A 13,933-nucleotide genomic window follows, 5' to 3' on the forward strand; every position below is an offset into this window, starting at 1 on the left:
CCAGGCCCTTTGATACGGGCTGTTAGGTCCCTATATGACCGGTGTCAGAGCTTGGTCCGCATTGCTGGCAGTAAGTCAGGCTCGTTTCTGGTGAGAGTTGGACTCCGCCAAGGTTGCCCTTTGTCACCGATTCTGTTCATAATGTTTATGGACAGAATTTCTAGGCAGAGCCAAGGTGTTGAGGGGATCTATTTTAGTGGCTTTAGGATCGTGTCTCTGCTTTTTGCAGATGATGTGGTCCTACTGGCTTCATCAGATCGTGATCTCCAACTTCCGCTGGAGCACTTCGCAGCAGAGTGTGAAGCGACTGGAATGAGGATCAGTTCCTCCAAATCTGAGACAATGGTCTTGAGCCGGAAAAGGGTAGAATGCATTCTCCAGGTTGGGGAAAAGGTCCTGCCCCAAGTGGGGAGGAGTTTAAGTATCTTGGGGTCTTGTTCACGAATGAGGGAAAAATAGAGCGGGATATTGATAGGCTGATTGGTGCTGCATCTGCAGTGATGCGTGCGCTGTACTGATCTGTCGTGGTGAAAAGAGCTGACCCAAATGAGAAGCTCGTTCTGAGCCCAGGAGGGGCTCAGAGTAGAGCCGTGGCTTCTCCACATTGAGAGGAACCAGTTGAGGTGGCTCAGGCAACTGGTTAGGATGCCTCCTGGACGTCTCCCTGGCGTCCCACTGGAAGCAGACCCAGAGGAAGACCCTGGACACAATGGAGGGACTATGTTTCTCGGCTGGCCTGGGAATGCCTTGGGATTTTCCCAGAGGACCTGGCCCAGGTGACTGGGGAGAGGGAAGTCTGGGTCTCCCTGCTTAGGCTGCTACCCTCGGGACCCGACCCCAGATAAGCGGAAGAAAATGGATGGATGGATGGATGGATGAATCTGTCAGAAGTAAAAATAGGCAGAGGTTCACCAGTCTGTGAAAACGGTGTCAATTTTAAACAATTTCCTCAATGGAAAATTGGGAAGACTTTGAATATCCCATTATCTACAGTTTATAATATCATCAAAAGATTTCAACAATTTGGAGAAATGTCTGTGCTCAAAGGACAAAGCTGAAAATCAATTTTGTATGGCTGTGATCTACAGGCAATCTGGGGCAACTGCATTAAAACCATGTCTGATTCTGTTATAGACATCACTGCATGGGCCCAGGAACACTTCCAAAGTCATTGTCTGTAAACACAGTTTCCCGTGCCATTTACAAATGCTGATTGAAGCTCTATCATGCAAGGAAAAAGCCAAGATGTGAACTCCATCTTGAAACACTATTGTCTTCTCTAGATCAAAGCTTATTTAAAATGGACTCGAGCAAAGTGAAAAACTGTTCTGTGGTCAGACATATCAAAATTCCTCATACTAAGGAGGAGATGGGTCATTCAAATTTAGTTTACCATATTTTCCGGACTATAAGTCGCACCAGCCATAAAATGCATAATAAAGAAAAAAAAGACATATATAGGTCGCATTTTTGAGGAAATTTGTTTGATAAAATCCAACACCAAAAACAGACAAGTCATCTTGAAAGGCAATTTAAAATAAAAATAGAATAGCGGTAACAACAGGCTGAATAATTGTACGGTATGCTAACGTTACACAACACAAACAACGAACTGAGAACGTGCCTGGTATGTTAACATAACATAAGAAGAGTTATTCAGATAACTATAGCATAAATAACATGCTAACAAGTTTACCTAACCATTTGTGTCACTCCAAATCACTAAATCCAATGAAGTCTTCATCCTCAGTGTCACTTTTAAACAACTCCGCTAACTCAGGAGGTAGAAGATGCGGCGCTTCCTCTTCTACGTCACTTACATCAGACTCGTCAGTTGCAGTTGCAATTATTCCAGCCTTTCTGAACCCTGACAGAGTGGTTTCGGTTGTCCCTGAAGCCCATGCTTTGTCGATCCATCCAATGACTTACAGGAAAGTTGCACGGCACATTCTCCCGGTTGCCGTGAAGCTGTGCTCTCCATCCATCATCCACCGCTCCCACAGGTTACACAAGACTGCCCTAAAGCTCTTATTCACAGAGATATCAAGTGGCTGTAGTATTTTGGTTAAACCTCCAGGGATGATGGCAGGTATGGAGTTGAAATTTTTAAATTTATTTTTGAACTGTGGCGTGATGTGCGCTCGCATGCTATCCATCACAAGCAGAGCTTTGCGTGCTTTAAAGAAGCCATCCGGACGCTTAGTGTAGCACTTTGTAAGCCATAAGTTCATCATTTCTTGATCCATCCACCCTTTCTCATTCACAGCGACTGCAACTGAGGGGGATTGGATTTTTGGCATGGTTTTTCGTTTGAAAATGGACCATTGGTGTCAATTTTGATCCATCTCCACAACATACGAGCACCACTGTGAAGTGTGATTTCTCATGACCAGTTGTTACTATATTCACACTCTTTTGCCCTTTCTCTGCAACACCTCGGCCCATGGGAATGGCAGACGTGAGGGGGACCTTATCCATGTTAATAATATGATCCGGTGTCACGTTTTGCTCACTTACATGCTTCTCAATGAACTCACGGAAACCGTTGACCTTGACTTGGAAGTCTGAAGGCAGTTTTTGGGACATTGTTGTCCTTGCTCTGATAGAGGGGGGATTGCGTTGCATGAAGCGATAACACCAAGAAGGTGTTCCTGCAAAGTCATTTATATTCATCTCCTTTGCTAATACCTGGGCATGGAGACACAACTGCACTGTTGACAAGCATCTCCCGGCAGCACGTTGTTCAAGCATCCATATGCGAACTCGTTCCTCTAGCTGTGGCCACCTAGCTTTTAGCCCGCGTTTGGCTTTTTTTGTTTTCTTCATTTTAGTAAGATTAACCTCCGCTTTTTGCCAGTCTCTCACAAGTTTCTCGCTAACTCCAAACTTTCTTTCGGCTGCTCGATTACCGTTTTCGGCTGCATATTTTACTACTTGCTGCTTGTAATCTGCAGAATCTGATCTTCTTTTCAGTGCCATTTTTGTTTAGCCCTTCTCAGTTGTTTTTATGAGTTACCGCCTGTGTTGAAATTATCAACACAGGCCTTGAGCGCCCTCTTGCATTTTGGTGGGAAAATAACATGTGAAATGATATACCGTACTGTAATAATGTGTTAATAATTTCACACATAAGTCGCTCCAAAGTATAAATCGCACCCCCGGCCAAACTATGAAAAAAACTGCGATCTATAGTCCAGAAAATACGGTAATTCAGTTTATTTATGTAGTGTCAATTCAGAAGCAGTTAACAGCACACCTCTTTAATCCAGTTTGTCACCACTCTGGTCAGCAAGGAGCTTGAATTTGTGTGTGAGGTTGAGAGGTACCGACTAAATATAGTTGAGCTCACCTAAATGCACAGTTTGGGTTTGGGAACCAATCTCCTTGAGAAGTGCTGGACCTTATTCCACCTGAAAGGCGCAAGGCTAGTGTAATGCTACTTATAGCCGCCCCCCGGGTTAAAAGAAGAGGGGATTATCCACAGTGGGAAACATGCCCCAGTCCCAACTTTGTTGATGTTCCTTTTTTTTCTTTTTCTCTTTTTCAAAAACTTGTACAGTTTCTTAGTTTAAACACTTGATATCATTACTATGTCCCATTGTGAATAAAATTAATTATGGGTTTCTGAAATTTGGAAATCAATGCATTCTGTTTTTAATTACATGTTACACAACATCCCAACTTTTTTTTAAATTAATGTTGTAAGATGCATTTTACTTATTTGTTTTGCTTTCTTGCTCTTAGGACCTACACGACGAGGCCCCACCCAGCAAGAAAAGCAAAATGGAGTCCTCATCTCAGGACTTTGAGGAGAGTTAAATGTTTTGGGCCAAGTCATTTTTCTTCTCCTCCTGTTTCCTTCTCTCTGTACCTCCTTCTATTAACTCTAGATAATTTAGGGCTAATGGATGCACCAACCTTTCTCACTCCTCTTATTTTGTTTCCTCCTGCCACTTTTGCTCCACCCGGTCTCAAAACTTACACAAACCAAAGGGAGACTGGACATCTCCCTCCCTGATGGTAATTTCTCTGAACACTCCCCTGTCACAGAGGTACATGGATATCACGTCTGTTCCCTGGTCCCCTCCGTGCTTCCTTCCAGTCCTCCAGATTTTGCCAAGAGAAACGCCAAACCCCGGCTGTGGTTCACAGGGAGGTGTCATCAGTTCAGCCACCACTAGGCCAGACATCAGACCCTGACCTTCACTGACTAAAAGAGTTAACACCGATGATCTGAGATTAGGACGAGGTGGTTTGTGAGCACTCCTCTGAGACTGCTCCTTAAAGGTTTCACTGCTAATGGTGTAGCTCAGACTTACTGACGGGCTAACCTGGTCTCAGATCATTGGCTCGGAGAGGAACCTTCACCCTGAGGTTGCACCACTTCAGTCCTCCTGATTTGCCTCCTGTTAGACTAATATTCTTGACATCTTTAAGAAATGTTTAAGTTTGTTTTTGTTTTTTTCCCTCAGGAGGGTCAATGCACTGTTATGGTATGTCACAATCGATCACAGAGATAGATTTGCTGCTGTAGTGGATGTCTTTTTTCTCTATCCATGAAAATTTCTCAATTTATGTGTTTCTAGTGTGAATTAGCTTGTGTTCTGCAGAGGACAAAGGTAATGGTACTTGTCAGGATAATCATAGTGAGGACAGTTTGGTTAGCGGGTGTCCCGGAGGTGTGCCTTCAGTTGTTACAAATATTACAGTTACACTCTTGGTGCCATGTTTTGTTTTGTTTTTTGCCTAATAACTGTCACTAATTAGATTTTCTGATATTTGTATTCAACTACAACTGCTTAAAATTTTAAAGGAATTGTTTTGGGAAAATAATTTGCTTTGTTATTGAGAGTAAATTAAGAAGACTGATACCAGTGTTAGGCTTGTTGCACACTCTGCAAGAACTGAGAAAATTGTTACTTTTCTCAAGATGGCCAAAACAAGAACAAAGTGCATGCTAGCCAGGACATTACATACTTCACAAGAAACTCAAAGCAGAACTCCTGTTAAGTGTACAAACTTCCACTGTGGTAGAAAATGGGGAATGTCAGCATTTCCATTTTTCTGCATAAACCAGTCCCACTTCAAATTTCTGAATAGTTTCAGACACCACACAAGAAAAACACAAATGATGTGTTGAGAACAAGCTGCAGGAACTCTCAAACTAGGGCTGCCAAAAAAAATGACATTCTTTCTTTGCAGCCCTGGGAGAGAGAACGATTCTCTCGGTTCTTGCAGAGGATGTAACACCCTTTATATAAAATCTAAAGCCATGTTGAGGAGACTGTGTGATGTGTGAAGGCTTAAACAAACACAACTAACCTGGGTGTCTCTAGGAACCTGTCGGCTTCATTCTGATGACTTTAAAACAGGATGTATGATTCCCTGTTTCATGGGCTGGGCATTTCTTCTTTATTAAAAGCTAAATATCATTAGGTAAATGCTGATGCTTTTTACATTGCATTTCCACAAAAATATTTTCCTATGTTTACCTAAAAGCCTTCAACAATACTTGGATGACTAATGGCAAACGAAAAGCTTGTATCTCCATAAATCTTGTTTCATACTATTTTCACCTATGGTGTTGTTAAAAGCACATTGGAGAACCTTCATTCTGTTAGTTTAACCTGTTTTAAAAAGAGAGGTTCCCATTTGGTAATTACTTGTACAAAAAAAATCTAGCTCACAACCTGAAAATTGTCAGTTTCATGTGGTTAGAAATTAACTCTTGGTTTTTGATGTAATCAGTTACAAAACTGACTGATTTATTTCATACAAAGTGGTAAAGTGATTCTTGACTTCTTTTTGTACAGCATAACTTGGCAGAAACTTGAACAAACTTAATTTCAAAGATAACATTTAACAGAAAGAAAAGCAGAGAAAATAATGTATTCATTAGTGAACGTTTGAGGTGTTGAGTGGAGTTCTTTGTACACAGATCTGTGTCCAGGTCCTCCTGGTGTTTCACACGCTGGTATCAGTCCTCTCACTTCACTCTCTGCAACAAACTAAATTACTGTACTTTTCCTTTAAAACACTGGAATCTGAACACTACCTTTAAAGTTAATGAAGTTTAGTCTTTTGAGATTTTTTTAAAACACCTGCAGACTTCCTCTATCAGAACTTTTGGTTATTAGTTTCTGTTTCAAGTTGGTCTAAAGTAGAACAGGACTAGTTCCTGGGACAGAATTTTGCTCTCTTCATTGGTCTGCCACAGTGACTCACATTTATCATGTCTCCTCTCTGTTGGTGTATCACTACCAAAGGTGGTTTTTGACTGGGCTGCAACTATTGGAAACCAGTTGACGACTAAAAATGCAAGAGGAAAAAATGCAAATTTTCTACAGCAGTTTCACCAAATTTAGTTGTTTTTTTTTTTTGTTTTTTTTTTACCAGCAAGCCATGCTGTTGTGTTTGAGCAGCCAGTTTGTGAAAATCACAACTTATTTTCTGTGCACGGCTTGTAAAACTGTATTTTAGGCTGGGCACATTTTTCATTGCCCTCTTTAACTCACGTCGTACCCACCTCGGCAGCCATCCCCACAATGATTTAATCTACTGGCGTACACTTTAGATAAGAAGATTTGGACCAGTTTTTTTAATATTATTATTTCTCATTAGCATGGGTTTTAGACCTGGACATGTTTTCTGTCATAGGAGAGGTCTCAGGTGTGAAAATACAGCACTAGTGCTCTTGAGACGGGTTGGGGACCCCCACATTAAGCTCTGACTATTTTGAGAGAAAATTTGTTAACCAATTTTTTTGGAGTATGTTCAGAATTGAAGTGGCAGGACCTAGACAAGTCTTGGTGAACAGGATTTGTGAGGAAGTTTCCAAAATGTCTCGCCACTTTTATGGTGGTTGTGAGTTTTCTTGTGAATGTCACAAACTAGTCGCAGCCCAGTGAGATCCCACCTTTATCTTTGACCTCCAGGTGTTGATGTCCCTCACTATAGACGGGTCCAGTCTTTAGCTCAAACATTTGGTTCTAATCCTCCTTAAGGTGCTGTCTGTTGGCTGAATCCATCGCGCTCTCGGCTGTGTGCACATCATTGTGCAATCTACTTGAATTTTAACGTACGGATTCAGACCGCCGACCTCTAATGTAAAACCTCACGTGTCAGATTTTATTTTATCAACCATCGTGTGAACATGATTTGAAATCAATTGAATCACTGCAAACCAATGACTTCATAATGTGATGGGGCTATACATTAAACAGATTTATTACTTGATCAGATTTCAGCCACTCCGCTTTCACATGGATGGAGAGAAAACACTCTGTATTCAGAGGATGGATTAGCATATACCTCATTCCCAGTCCAGCAGAGCTGGAACTTAGATGCTCTTGTATTGACATTAAAACATTTAGAAACAGCATTATGTACTCAGTTTAAAGAAAATCTCACTTATGTTGTAGCTTTCACCTGATTGAGCCAATTCCTTATAGTTTGCTCAGAACTGTGTGGAAAAAGAAGAAAAAAAAACTAAGAGAAAAATAAATCTTGTATGTTTTTTTTTTTTTTTTCCTTTCTTTTGGGACCATTTTTTTTAGAATCTTGTACAGATTTATGGTTTGGTTTGATGTATTTATTCCATCAGTAGTGCTTGGTTTTTATCATGTCCAATGGTTTTGTTTTCTTAATAAAAGTCACAAAACTTTTGCCGGTGGTGTTTGATATTTACTGCATGCTTAGATAATGTGTGCTTGTGTGTGCCATTAGCAAAATATCCCATGAACCGCTGGATGAATTTTAATGAAACTCTCAAAGAAATCATTGAATTAAACTCTAGAAGTGGTAAACTTTTAGACTCAGCTTCATTCAAGATGGCCACCACAGCTAAGCAACGTTATCAAACACAAAAATGGCTACAACTCAGCTAGTTTCACAGATATTGAGCTTAATTTGGCGTGGTAGTAGTTGAATAATCTCCGACTCATACTCTGAGTGCCAACATATCTCATGAAATCTTGCCACATTGCATGAGATTGGAACAAAATGACTCCAACTCCATTTTCCCATACAATGATTTTAGTTGAAAGCTCTGGAAAAAGGTGGCAGGTGATGAGCATTACTTCAAAAAGAGCAATCAGGCCAATATCTAGTCTTTAATAAAGGCTTTCATTTGATTAAAAAGTTACTGAAAGTTAAAGTAATTGAAGGTCTCTGCTTTTATTACAAAACACAAATATTTAATAAACTGGGCTTCTTTGTATATTTATTGTCAGCTTTATTATTTTAAAGTGAGATCCCTATTGATTTTCTTTAAATCTAGACATGCCTCACATATGACAAATTTTATCAGCTAGACTTAGGTCTTTTCTTTTGTCCGACTATTAAACTACCAAAAATGTCATTTTATTATAGATCTTTAATCTTATACTGTAATAAACAATAGTATTTTTCTGTAACATTTATCTAACTCTATATTAGTTGTCCATCCAAGGAGCAGAAATGGCTCCTTTGATTGTAAAGGCTAATCACTCCTGGTTTAATGACTTTAGTTTATAAGCACAAAAAAGAATAAAATATAAAACTAAACCTATATTTAAAATGATTTCTTAGAAACTTCAAACGTTGCTTTAATGAGTAATCTTGTTTCTGAAATCTGAAAAATAAAACCAACAACAAATAATGCAGCTGCAAATACTAAACTTTTAATGTTATGTGTGAGCTTTAAATGGAATTTGAAAATAGAAAGTAAAAACAGGACAAGAGGATTTTCTTGGTATATCTAATGGACTCTTCAGGACTATACAGCACAAAGAAAACTGACATTTTACACCACATCTGTAAAATACTCAAGCATGAAGCTGTTACATATAAAACATCACACTAATTAGATTCATCAATTAAAAAGTACACATAATAAAAGTCCCATACAAATGGAGTGCAAAACCCCATAACTTCACATGTTTTAACAAGCAGAAAAATCATTTGTAGCACATAAGAAAGCTGTGTTTTTGTTTTATGGCACCGTGTACATTTGCATTAGAAAAACACTTCGGATTACTTTTTTACAAAGACAGGTTGGTGCACCACCATCACACTGGATGATTCAAAATGAGCAAATATATTGTGCTTTAGGACAAAATATGTCCACATTGTACAAGTTTATACAGGAGGTTAATTTAAAAAATAAAGACATTTTATGAAATTTACTTCTTTCTTTAATGTCTTAAATAAACGACCAACATTAGCAGCTAATCAGTTTAACTCAGCCAAGAAACACAGGATGAACACAAGCCTCAGTCTGTCAATAGAAACAGTTAGTTTTTTTCAATTAATAAAAGAGAATACTTATGTTCCGTAGAGTGAGGCTAACTGATTCTACTTTTATACTTTGTGCTAAACTAAACTAAGCTAAGCTAATGTGCCTTCATAAATGCCACACAAAAGTGCAGTTTCACTAAATGACAAAAACATAAAAATGCATCATAAAGTGACATGCATCTGTGTTTAGTTGAGTCCAGCTTTACTGTATTCAGGTCAATATATAAGTTGCTTGCTGCTGAAGGCAAAGGGGCAATAATGTCTTTGCTTGTGTCTGTGTTTGTATGTCAGGTTTGTTAGAAAAATATTTCAAGAATCCCTGAATGGATTTTAATAAAACTGTCAGAAAGTAATTATTGGATATACATCTACAACTTATTAACTTTTGGAGTCAACAAAAAGTTAATAAGTTGGTTGCCTCAGTCAGCTGACCTAACTCAACCGGTTTACAGATATTGAGCTAACATTTGGTGTGGTAGTCATTAACAACACTCACTTTAAGCACTAACATCAGGCAAGATCACTCAAGATATTGCAACATTGTGCATGATATTTTCAAAGTTTCTCATCATAAAATGATCTTAATCTTGCTCTGACATGAAAGGCAGGGGGTAATATGACATTTCTTCAATGGATGTTTGGCCCTTAAATCCTGGTTGTGACATAAGGAATATTTGATTTTCTAAAATGAGTTGCTGAACATTTGAATTTCCCAATGGCAATAAATGAAGTATGTATTTATAAATCTAACTCACAGTACCTCAGCCTGAAGAGAAAGACAGTTGATATGTAGTTTGATGTAACTCTGTAAGTAAAGAGGTCAAATTACCCAAAATGTCAAACCTTAGCTTTAGAGGACATTTTAAAAAATTGGACAGGGGTGGCCATTTTACATCATAAAATAAAACTAATAATTCAGAAACAAAGTTTCTTTTCTGAAATGCAGACTTTTTAAAGTGAAGAGTGCAAAACTAGTTAGTAGCAGAATCTACACAACAGTAGTCCTACAGGCTGAAGAGATGCTTATAATTTCCCTGAAAGTTTAATCACTGGCTATAGTTAAAACAAAAGTAAAAAAACAAAACAAAAACCTAACTGAAACAGCTTCAGTATCAGCTACAATAAATTCTCTAAGTTTCAGTGGCATTATTACAGCTTATCAACATGTTCAGAGCAATGATCCAAATGTTCATCCCTGACAAAACCCAGGTTTACTGGTTCAACATTAAAGCTAATGCAAACACAAAGTTCTAAAAGATCTCACAGAAATGTAAAAGATATAGAAACCAACATACTTGCTACAGACATCAATGATGTGATTATTGGTAAAGCTTGAGAGCAATTATTTAACCAATTTTATATTGACATTTAGTCTAGAAAAAATGACTTCAAGTGGACGAGTCAGTTAAAGTATGTGTTTAACTGGATAAACGTCTAACTAAATGCATATTTAATGTTTTTCTTTTGAATCTTCATTTTGTAACTCTAACGTCCTTGTCACTGGGTGAAAAAAAACTAAAATAAACTCTGAAATACATCTATAAACGGATGACATAAGGCTTTGAGTTCAAAACAAATCTAGTAACTTGATTTGGGATTACATTTATGCTAAGCCACAATTTTCAAAGTCAAGATGAAACTTTACCAATTTTCCCTCATAAAATAATTTCCTTTTTGTTAACATATATTAGGATCACTAAAAAGTTGTGTTTGAGGAATTAAATCTCTATTCTTTCTGCATTTTTCTCATGAAATATATAGGAATAAAAAACAAAAATAAATTAAATTTTGAAAAACAAATAATTGAAAACTATTTAGAATATTTATTTAGAAAACTGCAAGATTAAAATCATAGTTTTTTAATGTCAAATTATATAAACCTATATTATTTTGTTACTAAAGGAACACCATTTTCAAAGCATGGAATGTGTCAGGATAATCTGTAGGATCATGAAAATTAAGTTGTAAAAACTAATATGTTAAATAATATTATTACAATTTTATATTAATGTAAAATGTAGTAAACTGATGAGAGTTTATGGTGAAAAGCATATGTGAAGTAGGTCTTTCATCAATCAGCACATTAATAAAATTTTCAGGATATTGAAATCAAACCAGTTCCATCTGCTTAAAATTACACACTTCTTCCATTTAATACAACTTTTCTTTGACTTTGGTGAAATCAGTGAAGATGTCCAAACCACTTTAAATTGTTTGGCAGAAGTTTAAATAAACTTGTCAGGCGCTAGGACCATGCGGTACGGCATTCAAATCGTGCCCTCCTGCAGCCTCTGCAGCTATGTGTTGAGAAGAAGAGTCATTCTTCTGTTCTTTAGAACAGAACAGACTTAAAGCCAAGTTCACACTATCTGTCTCAGTATCTGTCCCGATACCAGTGTCAAATACTCATACTATTTCCGGTTATGTAAGTTGTTTTGTTAGCAGTTTGGATATTACTGATATTCGTTGCGAGTTGTTGTGCTGTGGCAGGTCAAAGCGTCGTTTGTGAGCATTGTCATTCTTACTTAAGTGTAGAGATGAGGCTTTTACAGCGGCAGCCCCAGACTCTGGAATGATCTGCCCTTCATATTCATATCGAGGAGTTTAGATAGTCTTTGAAATCCCACCTGAAAACTCACTTTTACATTGGCTTTTATTCTGAGTTCAGTTTGAGTTCCATCAGATCTTTCATATAGTGGTGCTTCCTTGTTTTAGTTGGTTTTTAGCTTCTTTTATTGTACTTGTTGTTTATGTGATTGTACTGAATTTATTTTATTGATGGTTTTTCTTGTTTTTAACCTGCTTGTAAAGCACTTTGGTCAGCTTTGTTGTTTTAAAATTTTGTGCTATATAAACTGACATAGACATTAAGAAGTCCTTCACAATGACGTCATTTCTTCTTCCACTGCACAAGTAACCAAGAGCAAACAAAAAATGGCTGCAGTTTGAAGATATTTTAAGACAAACACAGACAATGTTATGAAAACAGACTATGTTATATTCTAAATAAAAAAAAAGTGTATTTAAAGTCATTGTGTAATGTTTAAGTACTCAGTCATTAACTACTTGGTATCAGCAACCTCCCAAATTGAAGTACTCGTACTTGTACTCAATCTGAAAAAAACCTAGTATTGGGACACCCCTAACTCACACTTCTCTGCCATACCACTTGTACCGAAACAATGCCTTCATAAAACATCAGTTTCATGTATCACTGACTGTTGAACACATCTAAGATTCTTAAAGGAAAGATTTTCCTCCCAGTTTTCCCTGTGCTTAACTTCATTGCATCACTTTTTCTTGACAACAAATAAAGCCTAAAAAAATGACGTGGAAAATAACTACAGGTGCACATAGTAAATTCAGTTTAATATAAACATTAATATTGCACTGAAGAAGCATATTTGGATGAGCATTCTGCATCATAATCAGGGAAGAGTTTAGTTTTTGACAGGGACAGTATAAAAATACATTGTGGAAAAAAATCTGTGGGTTTCAATCAGTTCTTTAGGATTGTTGGAAATATTTGGGGAGAGGAAAGAGTAGAGAGAAGGGATTAAACAGCTTTAGAAGGTCTGATCATCATTGCAGGACTCTGTGGCGTGTCCAAAAGCCTCACAGATGTCGCAGTAGGGCCTTTCATCAGCCGGATTCCCGTGGTAGTTGGTGTGCGGTACAGAGTCAGGGCTCTGAGCCTGAGTGGGACAGTCTTCTGTGTCGTGGAGGTCAAAGCAGTCACAGATGTCACAGAACAGACGTGGAGTAGTCTTCTTTTCACGCTTTGACACGTCTTCATCAAACCTATAAGGCAGAAGGAAGCAAGAACAATTAGATTTTTTTCTTCTAGGTCTATAATTCCCATAAAGATGCTGCAAAGATTTGTAAAATAAATAAATAAATTTAAAAAAATTAAAAAACAGCCATATTTATTAAGTTCAGCTTCAGTCAATTTTCATAAAGGCAACAAACTCCCATAGACTTCCAATCTCTGTCACCTGGCTCCACAGCCACTTCATTGCGTTCCTATTTAACAACATGTAAATAAGGTGTTTGTCTAATTGTTGCATAATCTAATATAAAAATATAGTCTCTAAAAATGCTTCATCAATATTTTTCCATAACATTTTGTGACAGCCATTAAATAACCCCAATTCCGCAAAGTCGGGACGTTGTGTAAAATGCAAACTAAAAACAAAATGTAATGATTTGCAAATCTCAAAAACCCATATTTTGTTCACAACGGAACAAATTAAACATATCAAATGAAATTGTATAATTTTTAGGAAAAAAAGGGCACTATTGATTTTTTTGGGAAGCAACATATCAAAAGAAGTAGAACCAAGGGCTACAAAATGCTTGATAAGTAAGTGGTACAAAGAAGAAACAGCTGGAGGAGCATTAACAACACCCAGGACTGTTGAACAGCTAGAATCCTACAGCAGCCAATAATGGGACAACATTTCCCTCCAAAAACTCCAGCAGCTGCTCTCCTCAGTTTCTAGATGTTTACAGGTGCTGGTCATAAAATTAGAATATCATGAAAAAGTAGATTGATTTCAGTAATTCCATTTAAAAAGTGAAACTTGTATATTATATTCATACATTACATACAAACTCATATATTTCAAATGTTTATTTCGTTTAATTTTGATGATTA

At 37.5% G+C, this 13,933-nt stretch overlaps 2 protein-coding genes across 4 annotated transcripts in view; one reads left to right on the forward strand and one right to left on the reverse strand.

Annotated features, from left to right (window-relative positions):
* The window catches only part of bcl7a (BAF chromatin remodeling complex subunit BCL7A), a 20,905-nt gene extending 13,376 nt beyond the window's left edge, over positions 1-7,529 (forward strand). The window contains exon 6 of the mRNA XM_017437640.3: positions 3,745-7,529. Within this exon, the coding sequence (XP_017293129.1) occupies positions 3,745-3,819 (75 nt within the window). The 3' untranslated portion in view covers positions 3,820-7,529. The remainder of the gene's footprint in view (positions 1-3,744) is intronic.
* Positions 7,530-8,638: 1,109 nt separating this feature from the next.
* clip1b (CAP-GLY domain containing linker protein 1b) overlaps positions 8,639-13,933 on the reverse strand; it is a 140,348-nt gene continuing 135,053 nt past the window's right edge. For all 3 annotated transcript variants that reach the window (XM_037979448.1, XM_037979449.1, XM_037979447.1), the window contains one exon: positions 8,639-13,077. In XM_037979448.1, the coding sequence (XP_037835376.1) occupies positions 12,843-13,077 (235 nt within the window). In that variant the 3' untranslated portion in view covers positions 8,639-12,842. The remainder of the gene's footprint in view (positions 13,078-13,933) is intronic.

Source organism: Kryptolebias marmoratus, linkage group LG14, assembly GCF_001649575.2.
Source record: "Kryptolebias marmoratus isolate JLee-2015 linkage group LG14, ASM164957v2, whole genome shotgun sequence".
NCBI classification, from domain to species: Eukaryota; Metazoa; Chordata; class Actinopteri; order Cyprinodontiformes; family Rivulidae; genus Kryptolebias; species Kryptolebias marmoratus.